This window comes from Rana temporaria, unplaced genomic scaffold (assembly GCF_905171775.1).
Source record: "Rana temporaria unplaced genomic scaffold, aRanTem1.1, whole genome shotgun sequence".
NCBI classification, from domain to species: Eukaryota; Metazoa; Chordata; class Amphibia; order Anura; family Ranidae; genus Rana; species Rana temporaria.
The window spans coordinates 4,756-23,209 of NW_024404638.1; the positions used below are offsets into that span (position 1 = coordinate 4,756).

General features: G+C 47.4%; 1 protein-coding gene across 1 annotated transcript; it reads left to right on the top strand.

The window, feature by feature from the left end:
- Positions 1-204: 204 nt before the first annotated feature.
- LOC120922757 (kelch-like protein 10) lies at positions 205-16,089 on the top strand (the record flags this gene model as incomplete). The annotated part of the gene is made up of 2 exons (XM_040334798.1): positions 205-877; positions 15,914-16,089. Coding segments are annotated over 2 exons (677 nt in total), but the record flags the coding sequence as incomplete, so codon positions are not given.
- Between the last annotated feature and the right edge of the window lie 2,365 nt (positions 16,090-18,454).

Below are 18,454 nucleotides of genomic sequence, written 5' to 3' on the forward strand. Positions count from 1 at the left end.
GGCTGCTATGAACTCCTGAGCTACATCTCATTCTTGTTCCTGTAAATCCCAAAACATATTGAATGAATAAAATTGTTTGTTTATAAAAAGCAATACAATGTTATTTCTTCTCATCCCAGGACTCTGTTTTCTGCAAGGTGGCCGGAGAAGGAGGAGCACCAGCTGCCGGGCGTTACTCCTGATATGATGAGGCTAATCCTCCAGTACGCCTACACCACCACCGTACCCATCATCACCGTCCCCATCACCACCGCCGCCACCGTCCCCATCACCACCGCCGCCACCGTCCCCATCACCACCACCGTCCCCATCACCACCACCGTCCCCATCATCACCGCCACCACCGTCCCCATCACCACCACCGTCCCCATCACCACGCCGCCACCGTCCCCATCACCACCACCGTCCCCATCATCGCCGCCTCCACCACCACCGTCCCCATCACCACCGCCACCACCGTCCCCATCATTACCGCCACCGTACCCATCATCACCACCGTACCTATCACCACCATCCATGTGGAAGAGCTGTTCATAGCTGCAGACCAGTTTATCATCTTCAGTCTGCAGTGGCGATGCGCTGATCACATCCTGGAGCAACTGTCACCGGAGAACTGCATTGGAATTGCAAAGTTCTTCAGCCATTTCCACTGTCCTGAGCTCACCCAACAGGCCAATGGATTTCTATACCATCACTTTGAGGCAGTCACAGCAAGATCAGAGGAATTCATGGACCTAACGCTGGAAGAACTGCAGGATCTGATCACCAAAGATGAACTGAAAGTAAAAACGGAGGATGTCGTCTTTGAAGCCCTCATGAAATGGATGGAGCACGACCCAAATCATCGTGGGCAGTACCTCGCCACCTACTGCCTAAGGTAAGGTGAACTCCATGTACTGATTGGGGTTGATTTATTAATACTGGAGAGAGCAAAATGTGGTGCAGCTCTGCATAGAACCCGAGATTCACCAGAAATAGTGTCCCTCTATTACTTTTCTGGGGACAACCCAAATCCCAAACTAAAAACACCCTTTGCACCCAAAAGGGGAAGTTCCGCTTTAAAGCAGTTGTAAATGAAAAAATGTTTTTCCTTTTTAAAATAACAAACATGTGATACTTGCCTCCACTGTGCAGTTTGTTTTGTACAGAGTGGCCCCGATCCTCCTCTTCTGGGTCCCTCTGCGGCTGTCTCTGGTCCTCCCGGCAATTACCACAGTCATGCGAGAGCTTGCATGGTGGTCAGTAATTGTGGGCGCGCTCCCGTGATACACCGAGCAGCCATAGCCGCTCGCTGTATCACTCAGCGCGCCGCGACACTGGATGTGATTGGCTAGAGCGGATGGATTGAGAGTCAATCAGCCACCAGGCTGAGCGGCGAAGAGGATCTCAGGACTGAGCGCGGGACTTTCGTCGTGTCAGGTAAGTAAAACGGGGGGGCGGGCGGCGGCAACACCAGATGTTTTTTCACCTTCATGCATAGATTGCATTAAGGTGACATTTTTTTTTCTTTTACAACTCCTCTAAGTCCTCCCCCACTGCCACATCTGCACCTCTTTTTTGTGGGGGAGGCAGGTACCTAGTTTTGACAGGTATCTTCTCCCACTTTTGCTCAGATCTAAGCAATCCAAGTAGAAGTTCTTCTCCTCTCCCCCTCCCTCCCCAAAGTCTTATGGGGGCTCCTGATGTGAATGGGGGGCTCTTATCTAATAGAGGCGCTGGCTGGTATAAGGGCGCTCTGTTGTGATGGGGGTCTCTAAGGGGAGGGGTGTGAAGAAAAGGTGACACCCCTGAAGCTCTGATCTGTCCATCATCACATACCATGCAGGGTTATTCCCTATACATTGTACATGGTGGAGGAAGGGGTGTGACAGACCACAGTGGCTTCCCGGAGAAAGCTTTGACCAAAAAAAAAAAAAAACACAATCCTGGAAGCTGATTGGTTTCTATGCACTCTCTCTCCAGTTTTAGTAAATCAACCCCAATGATTATTAGCTATTACTATCAGCTATAGCCACTGGCAATAATTGCATGTCAGAAATAAACAGGAAAGGAACATGTAACCTTTGAAGTGTGTGTATGTGTTTGTTGGGGGGAGGGGGCGCTGCAATGTTTTAGAAGCCAGCCGATACAAATACTGCAGCTGCTGACTTTTAATATTAGGACACTTGCCTGTCCAGCGACGCGATCGCTCGTCACTCTGCTGCCCCCCGCCATCCTCGGTGAGGGAACCAGGAAGTGAAGCGCTACGGCTTCACTGCCCGGTTCCCTACAGCGCATGCGCGAGTCGCGCTGCGCCATGCTCACTGGTTCCCGCTGTGCTCTGAGAGACGGGGGGGGGGGGTGACGTTCTGCCCGCAGAATCCCTACAGACTGTATGGCCAGAAGTGGGTGCAAATGGCTGTCTTTCGACAGGTATCTGCACCCCCCTCCCCCTGAAAGGTGCCAAATGTGACCCCGGAGGAGGGAGGGTTCCGATCAGCCGGAGTTCCACTTTTACAGCAGACATCTCTTAATAACCGTTTTTACTCTTTTAGCCCGTAAAACTGCAGCGGCTGGTCGGCAAGCAGTTAAAGTGGACTATGCATCAACATTCAAGGTCCCTTTATAGTCCCCTACCCCTATGGAAAAGATGCCACCTTGACGCCCTCCACTGCATTATGGCATGGGGGTAACATGCATAGTGGGAAGGAAGCCCATTCATTGAATAGTTTGCTTATGCTTCTGAATGGAGAAAAATAAATGTACACCTTCTCTTGCACCGCAATGCCTGGTACTGGCGAGTGTTGGAGAGCTGCTGGGCTGCTCCAAAAAATAAATAAACCAATATATGGCAGCACAACACACCAATTTGCTGAAGCCAGCCTCTGCCCACAGCACCTAGGCGTGGGGTGACATCATGGGCTTTCTGATTCCAGAACATGCAAGAGCTCTGGAGTTTCCTCTTGTAAGATTTGGGTGCCCAGCACCCCGAGGATCTCGCTAGGCCCATGCACCCCGAGGATCTCGCTAGGCCCATGCACCCCGAGGATCTCGCTAGGCCCATGCACCCCGAGGATCTCGCTAGGCCCATGCACCCCGAGGATCTCGCTAGGCCCATGCACCCCGAGGATCTCGCTAGGCCCATGCACCCCGAGGATCTCGCTAGGCCCATGCACCCTCACACTACACATGGAAGTTGTGGGTAATTGTATAAGCTTATTATAAAGTCTGAAGCCAGCTTGGACAATTGTCACCTGGTGTCCCCAATGGAAGATTTCCTCTCTATCCCTGCTTTGGTCACAATTAGAGGGTGACTCTCCCCAATCACTGATTTCACTCTCATGGGACACTGCAGGCTCCACACCTTGGCATGCATTTTATTAATGGGACATGAAATGGGGGGGGGTTTTGGAATTGGAGTTCCAAAAACAGCCAACCAAAAATATTAGAAAATTGTGAGTAACGCGCATCAAACTGATCAAGGCATTTCATAAATGACAGGTCCTCATTAACTTTAGATCTGGGTGTGAAAAGTTGTCTGCATTTGTTTTTTTACTTCTGACTCGTAATCCTCTGTTTCCTCCAGGTCTCCCGTCGTCATGTCCAGCTCTGTTTCCCTCAAGGAGATTTTGAACTCGGCCATAGGTTCTCCTGAACTCAGGGGGTGTCCACTTCAATGCCCTCCACTTTCTGCTCCATGGTCTCCTGGATCACCTACAGCTTGGGCATGTACAAAGACAACTGTCCCCGGAAGAGAGGGGGTTTATCCAGCCGGGGTCAATTCAAGTGGAGGACACCAGCAGACCATCCACTTTCTTCCACCAGCTACAGGAGAAAATATCTAAGATGGAGGCCAGACTTCTCCAGCTAGACTCTCTGCCCAGCTCTACCAGCCTTCTGCAAGGTAGCCAGTCACAGAACAAGCCCGGAGAGGTGGAGGTCAATGAAAATGGTCAATGAAAATGATTTTTCACGAAACAAGTCGGGCGGAACGAGCAGCGCACTGACGTCGCCCTCCTGGACTGCTCAGATTCCCTTGGCGGACGGGTCTGTCTGCTTGTGGCCGGCACAGCAGACTTAAGGCTTTTTGTATACTGCAAAATTGTGAGTTTTTAGTGTTTTTATGTTTTTATACTACTAAAGTCTAAAAGGTTTTACACCATCGAGGCAATTTCTGCTTTTGTTTCCATACTCATGCGATTTGGTAATCACTAGTTGGGGATCGTATCCTCATCTCAAGATTCCAATCAGGCTGTGTATCTGCTTGCCGACCAGCCGCCGCAGTTTTATGGCGGCAGGTCGGCTCTGCTGGGCGAGAGCCCGTAGCTCTACGTCACCTTGCCCAGCAGCCACTAGGGGCCCAGCTCGTCCCCGACTCCTGTGCGCCTGCCCGCCGCCGGGCACCCGCAATCGCTCGTTACAGAGCGGGGACCGGGAGCTGTGGGTGTAAACCCACAGCTCCCGGTCCTGTCAGGGGCAGAAATGCCTGACACAATGTATGAACAACGATCAGTCATTTCCCCTCGTGAGGCCCCCCCCTACAGTTAGAACACACCCAGGGAACATATTTAACCCCTTCCTCGCCCCCTAGTGTTAACCCCTTCACTGCCTTTTTATAGTAATCAATGCATTTTTATAGCACTGATCGCTGCCATTACTAGTAAAAAAAAATAAAAAATATATTAATAAAAATGCCATAAAACTACCCCCTATTTTGTAAACGCTATAACTTTTGCGCAAACCAATCAAACGCTTATTGCGATTTTTTATTTTTTTATTTTTTTCCCAAAAATATGTAGACGAATACGTATCGGAATAAACTGAGGAAAAAAATCGTTTTTTATATATTTTTGGGAATATTTATTATAGCAAAAAGTAAAAAATATAATTTGTTTTCAAAATTGTCGCTCTATTTTTGTTTATAGCGCAAAAAATAAAAACCGCAGAGGTGATCAAATACCACCAAAAGAAAGCTCTATTTGTGGGAAAAAAGGACACAAATTTTTGTTTGGTAGCCACGTCGCACGATCGCGCAATTGTCTGTTAAAGCGACGCAGTGCCGAATCGCAAAGTGCTCTGGTCTTTGACCAGCAAAATGGTCCGGGGGTTAAGTGGTTAAACCAAATCCAGCAATTCTTCACATCTATATGCCATTTGGGGTCCCCTATAACCAAGGGACCACCCGGATCTGGTAAGCAGATCTGCGTTCTCTATCGGGGGATGGGCTGTCACTCTCATTTGTGATTTAATTTGAACATACCAACTAAGGACTTTTTTTTCACATGGGTGGAGGAAGATTCTCTCCTGTGTGTTTTTTTTTTTTTTCCCCTTGTTTTATTGATGCAAATTTTTCCTTTTTTATTAACTTAACCACTAAAGGCTCTTTCACACGTCCGTTCCGTTCGTCCGTTTTTTGGACGTCCGTTAACGGACCGCAATGCTTCCCTATGGGTTAACGTCCGTTGGCATCCGTCTGCGTTAAGTTCCGTTTTTTTGGACGGAAGAAAACCCTATTTTTCTTCCGTCAAAAAAACGGAACGGACGAAAAACGGACGTTAGCGGATGATGCGTTTACCATCCGATCCGCTAACATCCGTTTTTCATCAAAATATGTAAAAAGCCCCCCAAAAAAAAAAAAAAAAAAACGGACTGAAAAACGGATCAACTGATGAAAAAAAAACTGATCTAAAAAACTGAGCTGACGTGTGAAAGAGCCCTTAAGACCCGGACCTTTTAGGCAGATAAATGCCCAGGCCAGGTTTTGCGATTCGGCACTGCGTCGCTTTAACAGACACTTGCGCGGTCGTGCGACGTGGCTCCCAAACAAAATTGACGTCCTTTTTTCCCCACAAATAGAGCTTTCTTTTGGTGGCATTTGATCTCCTCTGCGGTTTTTATTTGTTGTGCTATAAACAAAAAAAGAACGACAATTTAGAAAAAAATGCAATATTTTTTACTTTTTGCTATAATAAATATCCCCAAAAATATATAAAAAAAAATGTTTTCCTCAGTTTAGGGCGATACGTATTCTTCTACCTATTATTGGTAAAAAAAAATCACAATAAGTGTTTATCGATTGGTTTGCGCAAAATGTATAGTGTTTACAAAATAGGGGATAGTTTTATTGCATTTTTGTTTTTATTTTTTTTTTTTTAATACTAATGGCGGCGATCAGTGTTTTACCTTTTAGCAGCGCGTGTGGCGGGGGACGCTGAGCCAGCCAGACAGGCTCTCCACGCTGGATCGAGCTGGCGCGGAATCTCCGGGCTTCCGGATAGCCGAGGGGCGGGGTATGCGCTCCACAGGGCGGAAGTGGCACCAACTTCCGCCGGATGCGCGTCATCGATCGGCGCCGTGGGGACTCGTTCCGGTCTCCATTCAAAACGGCGCGGCAACGCGGTACAGGCCCGGAGCGGGGTGTTATCGGCCAGGCCGTGTGTATACCCTTTGCAGCATGGAAGAGGCAAGTCAGGCCGTGGATCCGTGCGCTGCAGGCTCCGGTGCCTCTCGGGTAAGAGGGTGAGGGAGGGCTTCTCTTACTCTGGGAGGCTGGCACTTACACTCCTTAAGGTGGAGAACCTGTGGTGGAGGGTAGGCACACAGTAGCACAGAGGTGTTAAGAAAAGGCATATTCTAAATAAACTTCCCGGTCTGTCATTTCAGGTCAAAGTGCCGCCTGTGCAGACTCCCAGGAAGAAATGTGCCGTGTGTGGGGCAAAAATTAGCCTTACTTGGAAAAAGCCATTATGCCCTGACTGTGTCAGCGATCTAGTGAAGGATGATTCAGCAACAGAGTGCCGTAAAATCCTTTCCTCCGTTAGGGAAGAACTGGCGTCCACCTTTTCTTCATTCAGAGGAATGATGGATAGACTTCAGGTCCCCTCCCCCTTGCCTAGGGCTTCTAGTACCCCTTCCTTATCTGAAGGGCTTCCACAGGAGGAAGAAAGGGCGGAGAGTGGGTGGACACATTCAGGCCCAACCTCATCCCAGGCAGAATCTGCCTCAGGGTCCGAGGACGAAGAAGAATCCTCCAGGGGATCTAGATATAAGCTGACTTTGGAGGACGTGGGAGATTTGCTAAAAGCGGTCTATGACACGCTAGAAATCCGTGAGGAGCAGGTCATACTTTCTAAGCATGACCAGATGTACTTGGGGTCTAATGCACAGAAAGCCAAGGTTTTCCCTGTACACAAATGTCTCATAGATTAGATTTGATTTTGCTGGAATGGGAACGTCCAGAAAGAAGGCCTTTTTTCTCAGGAAGCCTTAAGAGAAGGTTCCCTTTTGAAGCTGACCCTTCCCAGCCATGGAATAAAATTCCGAAACTAGACGCACCACTGGCCAAAGTTTCCAAAAATACGGACTTAGCCTTTGACGATCTAGGAGCTCTAAAAGATCCTATGGACAAGAGGGGAGATGTATTGCTCAAAAGAGCCTGGGATGCCTCCTCTATTGGCTTAAAACCAGCCTTGGCGGCCACATGTGTAGCCAGGAATCTGGAATGCTGGCTTACGCAATTGCAGTCCCATATTGCAGCGGGTACCCCCAGACAGCAGTTGCTGGGCTCATTCCCTTTGCGGTTTAAAGCGGTAGGGTTTCTAGCGGATGCCTCCGCTGAGTCCGTCCGACTAGCCGCTAGGTCTGCGGCCTTGGTTAACGCCGCTAGGCGGGCAGTGTGGCTTAAGACCTGGCCAGGAGATTCAGGTTCCAAACTTAAACTCTGCGAGCTGCCGTTCTCGGGCGACCATTTGTTTGGCCCCGGCCTACAAGAGGCACTGGAAAGAACCCAAGACAGAAAAGTCCTTTCCGGAGAAAAAGAACGACAATAAGCGTTTTTTTCGCGGCTTCAGGCAGCAGGGGGCAAAGGAGCGTGATGGTCACCCCAAAAAACACTGGTCAGGGCAAAGAGGGCGTGGGAGAGGTAATATCCTATTCAATCCACCCCAAAGCCCCAGTGACGCCGCGGTCCCCGTGGGAGGAAGATTGGGGGAGTTCCTTCCGCAGTGGATTCTATCCACGCCAAGTCCATTCGTCCTAGATATTATCAGGAATGGTTACAGGCTGGAATTCGAGGCGAACCCCCCCCCCCCCTATGTTTGTACTGACCAAATTGGCAAAGGATCGAGATAAGGCACAAGCCTTAAATCTCCTGTTAGGGGACCTTTTAGACCAAAAGGTTGTGGTGAGAGTTCCCCGGGAGGAAGAGGGCCAGGGGGTCTACTCACATGTCTTTGTGGTACGAAAACCTTCCGGAAAGTTCAGATTGATCCTGAATCTCCGTCCCCTGAACAGATTCCTGAGATACAAGAGATTCCGGATGGAATCTATATTTTCGATAACAAATTTCCTGTTCCCGGGGTGCTTCCTAGCAACAGTAGACCTCAGGGATGCGTATCTCCATATTCCCATACATCCGGAGTCTCAAAGATTTTTGAGGCTGGCTGTACAGAGGGGATCAGAGGTAGTTCATTACCAGTTCAGGGCCTTACCTTTCGGCCTATCCTCCTCACCGAGGATCTTCACGAAAGTGTTGGCCGAAGCCCTGGCACCCTTAAGGCTGAAAGCGATCACGGTAATACCATACCTGGACGATCTGCTTTTCATTTCCTCCTCCGGTCCCCAACTGGTAAAGGACCTAGAGGAGTCTCAGAGTCTCCTGTACTCCCTGGGCTGGCTAGTCAACAGGGACAAATCCCAGTTGACTCTGTAACGGACATATGCATGCTGCCGGGACATCGATAATCTTCATGCAGGAAGGACTACAAGGAACTGCATGGCTTGTCACAATTGGATGTACCACATTGTATTCTGAGCTCAAAGGGTTAATTGGACAAGTCTCTTTCACTGCTGAATGCTAATGGTCCCTTCGCATAGCTAATGAACTCTTTTGTGGAGGTAACAGCCCCCTGTGAGGTGTATGCTGATGGGGATTATGTGTGAGTGATAATTGTTTTAAAGGTTAATTGAATTCTATTGTCTGATCAAGCTAAGTTGAGGAGCCGAAACGGCTAGCGGCTGATTGGCTCAAGGGAAGGTCATTCTTTCAAAGTGTGTGTATTGAAGTCCCCCCTGGGTGGGGGGGGAGTGTCATTTGTTTCTGTACAGTTTGTAACCAGATATAAGGAGGAAAAATGTGGCATTAAAAGTCAGTCCTGCTTGACTCTGCAAACGTAGTCCATCTCGTTTCTTGGAAGGGCGTTCGATGGGATATACCGGCGGTACCTGCATATCGCAGCTTGCCAGGGAAAAGGACGTCTCCAACGGCTGAGACCCTCACACAACTTGGGTAGCCGTTACAGACTCCATCCCAGGAAGTTCTGTACCTAGGGTACAGGATTTCCTCTATAAAAATGAATGTTTTTCTTCCGGAGGAAAAAATCCTGAGAGTAATGCATGCAGTATCTCTGGTACAAACCAATCAGGTTACCCTAGTCAGGGAAGTTATGAGAATTTTGGGCCTCATGTCGGCATGCTTTCCGGCAGTACCTTGGGCCAGGCATCGCCAACGTTTACTACAAAATACAATGTTAAGACAGTGGGACGGCAGGAGAGAGAGCCTAGACTTCCCAATACACATTCCAACCAAAGTGAAAAGAGCCTTATGGTGGTGGCGAGACCGTTGCAATCTGGAGAAAGGGTTATCTTGGAACCCACCCACGGCCAAAGTAATGACTACGGATGCCAGTGCGTTAGGATGGGGAGCCCACCTGGGGAGCAACCTAGCTCAGGGCTCCTGGTCTCCGATAGATGCGCATCGGTCTTCATACCAAAAAGAACTTCTTGCGGTTCTAAACGCCATAATGTCCTTCCAACCCTTGATTTTGGGGAGTCATCTTCAAGTGAGGTCGGACAACGCGGCTACAGTCGCATATCTAAACAAACAGGGGGGCACAAGGAGTCCTCCCCTTCAGGCTATAGCAGACAAGATAATGAGCTGGGCGGAAGTGAACCTATCTTGCCTGTCTGCAGTACACCTAAAGGGTTCCCACAATACCCGGGCAGACTTTCTGAGTCGGCATCCGGTGAGCCAGGACGAGTGGTCTCTGAACGGCGAAGTCTTCAACCAGATAGTATCCCACTGGGGGGAGCCCGAGGTGGATCTTTTTGCCTCCGGGGAAAACAAAAAAGTCAGAACATTCTTTTCTATTCACCCACGGGACCGAGCTCTGGGGGTAGACGCCTTTGCCAGCCCTTGGCACTTCAGACTGGCGTTTGCGTTCCCTCCAATAAGGCTGATAGCCAGAGTTCTCCAAAAGTTCCTGGTCGAGTCTACGGACTTAATAATGGTCACGCCGTACTGGCCCAAGAGGCCATGGTTCGCCCTCCTGAAGAGGTTGGCGGTGGATCTCCCTCTGACACTCCCAGCAAGAGAGGATCTAATTTCCCTGGGGCCCCTTCTCCACCCTCAGGCAGAGAGATTGAGACTCACAGCGTGGTATCTGAAGAACAGCTGTTAATTTCCCGTGGGTTCTCAGACAAAGTTGTCAGAACGCTCTTAGAATGCCGCAAACCGGTCACCAGGGCCATTTATGGCAAGGTCTGGAAAAGATTTAATTCCTGGCTAACGGAACAAGGGATCGATCTGCCCAGTATTCCAGTAATCCTAGACTTTCTTCAGGCAGGAGTCGACTTAGGTTTATCCATCAGCACTTTGAAGGTGCAGACGGCGGCCTTGAGCGTATTTCTGGAGTTCCCTCCAGAAAAATCAGTACATAAACAATTTCTTCAGGGCCTTAACAAGGGTTAAGCCAGTTAAAGTAAGAGCTTGCCCTTCCTGGGAGCTGTCTCTAGTTCTTAGGGCTCTTACCAAAGCCCCCTTCGAACCCCTGGAGAATTCTTCTATAAGAAGCTTAACATTAAAAACAGTTTTTTTGATAGCAATTACTTCGGCCCGTAGGGTCAGTGATCTGCAGGCCCTGTCTATTCAGGAGCCTTTTCTATTAATTTTGGAGGACAAGGTGGTCCTTTAAAGTAGACCCTTCCTTTTTGCCCAAAGTGTCGTCCACATTTCACAGGACGCAGGACATTATATTACCCACGTTTAGTTCCACCTCAGAAAGTGATGAGGGGGAATTTGGGGACTTATTGGATGTCAAAAGATGTCTTCTATATTATTTGGAATCCACTAAAGGTTTTAGAAAATCTGAATCCCTTTTTGTTAATTTTGCGGGAGCCCGCAAAGGGTATAAAACTTCTAAATCATCCTTGGCAAGATGGCTCACAATGACTATCACAGAGGTTTACCAGTCAGAAGGCAGGCAACCCCCTTCGGTTAAGGCACACTCGACCCGGGCAGTCTCGACATCATGGGCAGAGAAGGCCGGAGCTTCACTGGAAGATATTTGCAGAGCAGCGACATGGTCCTCTTCCTCTACATTTGCCAGGCATTATAGGTTAGACCTACTGTCAGACAAGGACCAAGCGTTTGGACGGAGGGTCCTCCAGGCAGTTGCCCCACCCTGAACAAGTGAGTGTTTCTTGCTTATCTCAGAGGCTGTCCTGGAAGACGAGGGGAGAAAACCGGAGTTAGGCTTACCGGTAACTCTGTTTCTAGGAGTCTTCCAGGACAGCCGGGGTTTTCCCACCCGGGGTCATATACCTAGGTATCTGAACTGACGTGTTAGTGTATTAAGTCTTTCAGAGCCTTTCCGGTAGTTCTTGGTGTTAACTGAAGAGGGAGGCCTGGAGGACTGCCCTTAAAGAAGTGGGGGTGTGTGTTTCCTGTCCCGGAGGGAGGAGCCCAAGGTCTCAGAGGCTGTCCTGGAAGACTCCTAGAAACAGAGTTACCGGTAAGCCTAACTCCGGTTTTTTACCATGGAGACACATTTCAATGAATTGGCCTTCCTCCCTTTTACGTTTTTATATATGAACTAAATATGTTCTGATAGCATTGATAAAGAATTATGTACTATTCAATTTCCGACTAATATACTAGGTGTGTTATGTCATTATTGTTTGTTATATTTTTTTATGCGAATAAAATATTGATTGTCATTTGTTGTCATGCAATGCTCTCCTGTAATGTCTTTGGTTCTATCGCACTAGGTATCTGCCATGTTCTATTGTTTTGTGTTTTCTCCTAGGATGCATGCTTCATTTACAGTCCCACCCTCGTCTTCTGTTCAACTTTTATTTTTTTTCCATTTACCCTTTCTTCACCGACTGAAGTAAATAATAATATAAAATATGACATTAAGGTGCAAACTTTAGAGATTCCACACACAGCTTGCGTTAGGGTAGCCACGCGTTGTACCTAGCACAACTGCATGAAAGCTCCGGGCCAAATCTCCTCTTCTTTCAGAAAGGCCCAAAGTTTGGCTATCTCCGAACCAAAGGGCTGTATTGGTCCAAGAACCGCAATCCTCACCATAGCCTGTGCAAACGGCAGTCTCTCTTGAAAAGTGATAGAATGGAGTGGAGGAAGTTCAGCACACAGTTTATGAAAGGTGCAGATCTATCGGGTCAGCCAGTGCATGGCAATCCTGATCCAGCATAGCAAACTGTCAAGTAATGGCTAGGATTGTATCCAGCTGTTGTCTGTTGCAGGGCGTGCTTCACCCTCCAGGGGTGGCTCAGTTCAGGACAGGTTTACGTGAGGAATGACTTGGGCCAAGGTGACATCTCGCACATTTATTCGTCAGCCCACTGACCGTTTGCCCCATTGCTGGATGTGTTGTGTATTCCTTTGGTGCTATTAACTGTCGTGTCGTCTTCTTCTGAACTGCCTTCTATGTCGCTGCATTCATCTTTTAGTGCCTTTTCCCTTTGTCAGTAATTTGTATGCTACGCGAACAATGAGCCAAGACCAGATGATGTGAAGAACTTGAAGTATTAAAAGGATACCATTAATAATCCACCACGACGGGTATGGACCAATCGGCTCCCAGCTCTCAAACATCGTTGTGTTTAGGATCCATGTTGGATAAACGATAACTATGCAAAGTACCAGAGGTTGTGTGACACATCGTTTGGGGTGGTGTTTGTCGTCACGCGTATTTTCATTTATCCAACATGGATCCTGTTCAACATTTTTTAATACCTTTTGCCTTGATATACAAGCGATGTCTTGATATAAGAGTAGCGTCATGTCACAACGGAGTATAAAAGAGAAGAGAGGCGCCTCTAAGTGTAGCAATATGGTTACATTTAATGAAGGGACAACATTTAGCAAAATATTGCTACACTAAACCCCTGTACACACGATCGGTTTATCCAATGAAAACAGACCGATGGACTGTTCATCGGTCAAACCGATCGTGTGTGGGCCCCATCGGTTTGTTTTCCATCGGTTAAAAAAAAAAATAGAACCTGTTTTAAAAATTTCCTATGGATCAAAAACCGATCGTCTGTGTGGAAGTTCATCGGTCAAAAAATCCACGCATGCTCGGAATCAAGTCGACGCATGATCGGAAGCTTTGCACTTAATTTTTTCTCAGCTTGTGGTAGTGTTTTACGTCACCGCGTTTGGACACGGTCAGATTTTTGACCCAAAGGGCCAGATTCACATAGAAAAGGACAGGTGCAGCGTATCAGAGATGCACTACGCCGCCGTATCTTACCTGGCTCTAAGTCGAATCCAGGAAGAATTTGCGCCGTAAGTTACGGCGGCGTAGTGTGTTTCTGGCGGCGGAATTCAAATCGGCGGGTAGGGGGCGTGATTCATTTAAATGAAGCGCGTCCCCGCGCCGATTGAACTGCGCATGCTCCGTTCCGAAATTTCCTGCCGTGCTTTGCGCGAAATGACGTTGCAACTACGTCATTTTTTTTTTAACTTGGACGTGACTTACGTCCATCCCTATTCACGGACGACTTGCGCAAAAAAAAAAATTCAAATTTCGACGGGGGAATGAAGGCCATACTTTAACAGGGCAAGTCTATCTATACGCCGCAAAATACCAGCTTTAACTATACGCGGGAAAAAGCCGACTACAGACGACGTTGGAAAATGCGACGGCCGCGCGTTCGTTCGTGGATCGTCGTAAATCGCTAATTTGCATACCCGACGCGGAAAACAACGCAAACTCCACCCAGCGGGTGCCGAAGTATTGCACCTACGATCCGAAGGCGTACAAAGCCATACGCCTGTCGGATCGAACCCAGAAGCCGTCGTATCTTGGTTTGAGGATTCAAACTAAAGATACGACGCGGGAAATTTGAACGTACGCCGGTGTATCAGTAGATACGCCGGCGTACTCACTGTGGATCTGGCCCAAAGTGTGTAGGCAAGACTGATGAAAGTCATCTTCATCGGATATCCGAGGAAAGAATCCATCGCATTAGAGTTCATCAGATATCCGATCGTGTGTACAGGGCTTCTCTTTTATACTCCGGAGCTCCTGCTGGGTTTTGCTTCTAATCCCCTTGTGGAGTCTTCCATGTGTGGAGGGACATTTTATGGTCACACAACCAATCACATCGCTGTAATCTTTTTATATGGACTATAAACTGAAGGATTTATAAATAAATGGTTGTGGAACGAATCATCTGAACTTCTATTATTTCTTATGGGGAAATGTGCTTTGATATACAAGTGCTTTGGATTACAAGCATGTTTCTGGAACGAGTTAGGCTCGCAATCCGAGGTTTTGCTGTACTTGGGATAACGGAGCCTAGTGGTGACCCACTGACTAGAGTTGTGTATAATAAAACCAACAGTGTGGGATTTGCATGTAAAAGGGCTTGTGTCACGGAGATCGGTGCACCTACTGGGGTTGATTTACTAAAACTTTAGAGTGCAATCTCTGGTGAAACTCGGCATAGAGCAAAGCTTAAAGGGTAAGTTCACCTTTACAGAAAAATCTGTAAGGTGAACTCGCACAGGTCCCCCTCCTCTCCGGTTCTAAGCCCCGGTATGTCCGCGCCAGGAGTCCGGGGCTTAGAAAACTCCTGCGCTGAATGTCCAAAACGTCCCTCGTCAGGAGGGATGTTTTGGAGCATTCTAATTGATCAGCGCCGTCACATGGGTGGTGCCCGTCCTGTCAGCTATGGAGAAGACGCATGGCTGCAGAGAGGGTTTCTAAGCCCCGGACTCCTGGTGCTCCTGCCACTTGGAACCATGGATTGCCGCGGTCCAGGTTAGCGTGACCTTTGGGGGGGACACGTGTGTAAGTTCAGATTTTTCCGTAAAGGTGAACTTACACTTTAATTCAACAAGCTGAAGTTAGAAGCTGATTGGCTACCATTCAGAGCGTCACCAGATTTTGCACTCTGGTCTTAGTAAATCAACCCCACTACAGAAGCAACAGTCAACCAATAGACAGGACAGATGTTAGAAAGCTCTGCTCAGAGCATTTAGCAGGCTGATTCTCAGACCAACCAGCCTAAATAGAGCCCAGTTTCCAAACAAGTAGACAGATAGCATTCTGACAATACGGAAGGTAACTGGCCAATGATCAGGATTAGCCCTTGTGAAGCTCAGTACAAACGCATTTCAAGTTATACACAGGAGTAATTTGGAGCATAGACAGACATGGGCCAAACAGACCTCTATCCAGGGACTAAGCAAACTAACCTATAAGGCACTGGCTGAATGCCCAGCAGACTATTTAAGCTTTCTTGATTAGGGCAAGGGTGCATTGCAAAGACCTGAGCTGTAGTGCTGCTTATCAACCAACATATGGTGATGGCTGATTGTTGCAGCTTGTATACCTGTGAGGGTTTTATGTCGGGGAGACTGGCCCTTTTATGTCGGGGAGACTGGCCCTTTTATGTCGGGGAGACTGGCCCTTTTTATCTTGGGGACACTGGCCCTTTTTATCTTGGGGACACTGGCCCTTTTTATCTTGGGGACACTGGCCCTTTTTATCTTGGGGACACTGGCCCTTTTTATCTTGGGGACACTGTGGTGTCTGTTATCCAAAACTGTGTCTCTTTAATACTCTGTTATTTTATTTTTTTTGTTACTGAAACCAAAATGTGATGTTGTGTCTTACAGATAAACATTCAGGAGATGGAGAAGAGACTGCAAGGCCTGGAGGGGCAGACGCACAACATTCCACTGCTGATGGAAAAGACGATAAGACCTTCCAAGAGCAGACATTACCAATCAATTATGTGTTCATTACAAAATGTAGTTATTGTTTTATTAAATAGTACTTTAGTCTGACTTTATATGGCTCTTGTAGTTTCCTGGGAAAGAAAGGAGCAAGAAAAGTGGGGAAAAAAGGGAAAACACTGCGCTAAACCAAACACATGTGTAAGTGGAGAAAATGGTAGAACAATAGTGCAGCACTAAATAATGTGCACAATGGTAATAAAGGCACAAAGGTGAATGCAAACAAAATATATATCAAGTCCGTGTAGGGACCCTATAACAATAAATGTGACACTGGGAAATAAATCACACAGTTCAGTGTACAAATTAAAATTCCATAGGAGAGGTGATGAATATGAACGTTGAGTGTAAGGTTGTCTGAAGGGATCATCAAGGCGTCACATAGAAGAGGTAAGTATCATGAGGTACTCTTACTGGAGGGTGTGGACTCATGAGCGTAGTGGTCTCAACAGACCTAAATCTCTACTTAGAAGAACTCCCCAGACGACGATGGCTAGATCAGTCAGATAGGACGAGTACCACCGATCACGGGAACTGGATGGATGTAACTTCAATTGCAGGACACAAGTGGAGAGCCCCAGTGGGCTCGCAGGGCAATGAAAAAAGATGGTGCAGGTCAAAATAAACCGTGACAGATTTTGTTTTAAATGGAATACAAAATATAAAAATATGGTCACGTGAACAATGCAAATAAAAGCAGTATGGGGTGCTATACTCCAGGGTTTGACAAATTTGCTTGGAATCTCGGAGCCAGATAAAGTTAGGAGCCAGAAAACGCGCCCCGTCCCGACGAGCTTGCGCGCAGAAGCGAACACGTACGTGAGCAGCGCCCGCATATGTAAACGGTGTTCAAACCACACACGTGAGGTTTTCGCCGCGATCGTTGGAGCGAGAGCAATAATTCTAGCCCTAGAACTCCTCTAACTCAAAACATGCAACCTGTAGATTTTTTTAAACGTTGCCTATGAAGATTTTAAAGGGTAAAGGTTTGTCACCATTCCACTAGCGGACGCAATTTTGAAGCGTGACGTGTTGGGTATCAATTTACTCGGCGTAACATCATCTTTCATAATATTAAAAAAAATGGGGATAACTTTACTGTGGTCTTATTTTTTTTAATTAAAAAAAATGTAATTTTTCCCAAAGTGTGCTTGTAAGACCGCTGCGCAAATACTGCGTTACAGAAAGTATTGCAACGATCGCCATTTCAGTCTCTAGGGCAGGGATATGCAATTAGCGGACCTTCAGCTGTTGCCAAACTGCAAGTCCCATCATGCCTCTGCCTCTGGGTGTCATGCTTGATGCTGTCAGTCTCGCTATGCCTCATGGGACTTGTAGTTTGGCAACAGCTGGAGGTCCGCTAATTGCATATCCCTGCTCTAGGGTGTTGGGATAAAAATATATATAATGTTTGGGGGTTCCAATTAGAGGGAAGAAGATGGCAGTGAAAATAGTGAAAAATGACATTGGAATTGCTGTTTAACTTGTAATGCCAACGGCCACCACCAGATGGCACCAGCTCACACATCTGGTGGTAATAACTTGTAATACCAACGGCTCACCACCAGATGGCGCCAGTTCACACAAAAAAAATAAAAAATTTTGCCCACCTTTCAAGTCACCAGGACGCTATTTCTAGTCGCCCTGGCGACCGGAATTTGTCGAGCCCTGCTATAACGCAAACCTAACGCGTTTTGGCTTAGAGCTGTCGACAGGGGCATATTACTGCACCCCCATACTGCTAGCTTTTTAAATACATAATAAACTAGAACCATCCCCCTGGAGTCTGGGACAGGAAAAGGCGGAGGCAGGAAATGACATAAAACAGGAAGTGATGTCATACATAATCAAGCATCACAGCAACATCCAACATTTGCCTGAGAAATCCGAAGATCTATAAAAATTGTTATCTTTATATAAAAAAAATTAAAATCGGAATAACCCAAACCAATGAATAAGCTCGTCAGCAGATGTGAATAGTATATATTAAACCTATTGAGGGCCCAATATGTGACAACTTATGAAAGTAATGGTATGGGACACCTTACAGGATCCAATATGGCCGCTGTGATGGGGAAGACACATCCACCCTGAATAGATAACAGGGATCAGAAGTGTGTCACCTGATAGAGGGACAACACGGAAGGAATCCCCAAAACTGGGTTCCAAATAGACCCCGACAGCAACTCAAATGCGTCTTGCCATAGACTGGCCATAGCCTGGAGGTGGCGAGGGATGACGTCACGACAGGGGCCTGATGGCGAATGTCCAATAGGACACTACCCCCTCGTGACCTCGCACAGAGAAACTTTATCATGGAGCTTTTGCTTTTTGCCACCAGACACAACTATTTCTGGTTCCAGGGAAAGTTTTTCTCACAGATCAAGGGCGTTGCTATGGGGCTAAATATGCCCCCAGCCT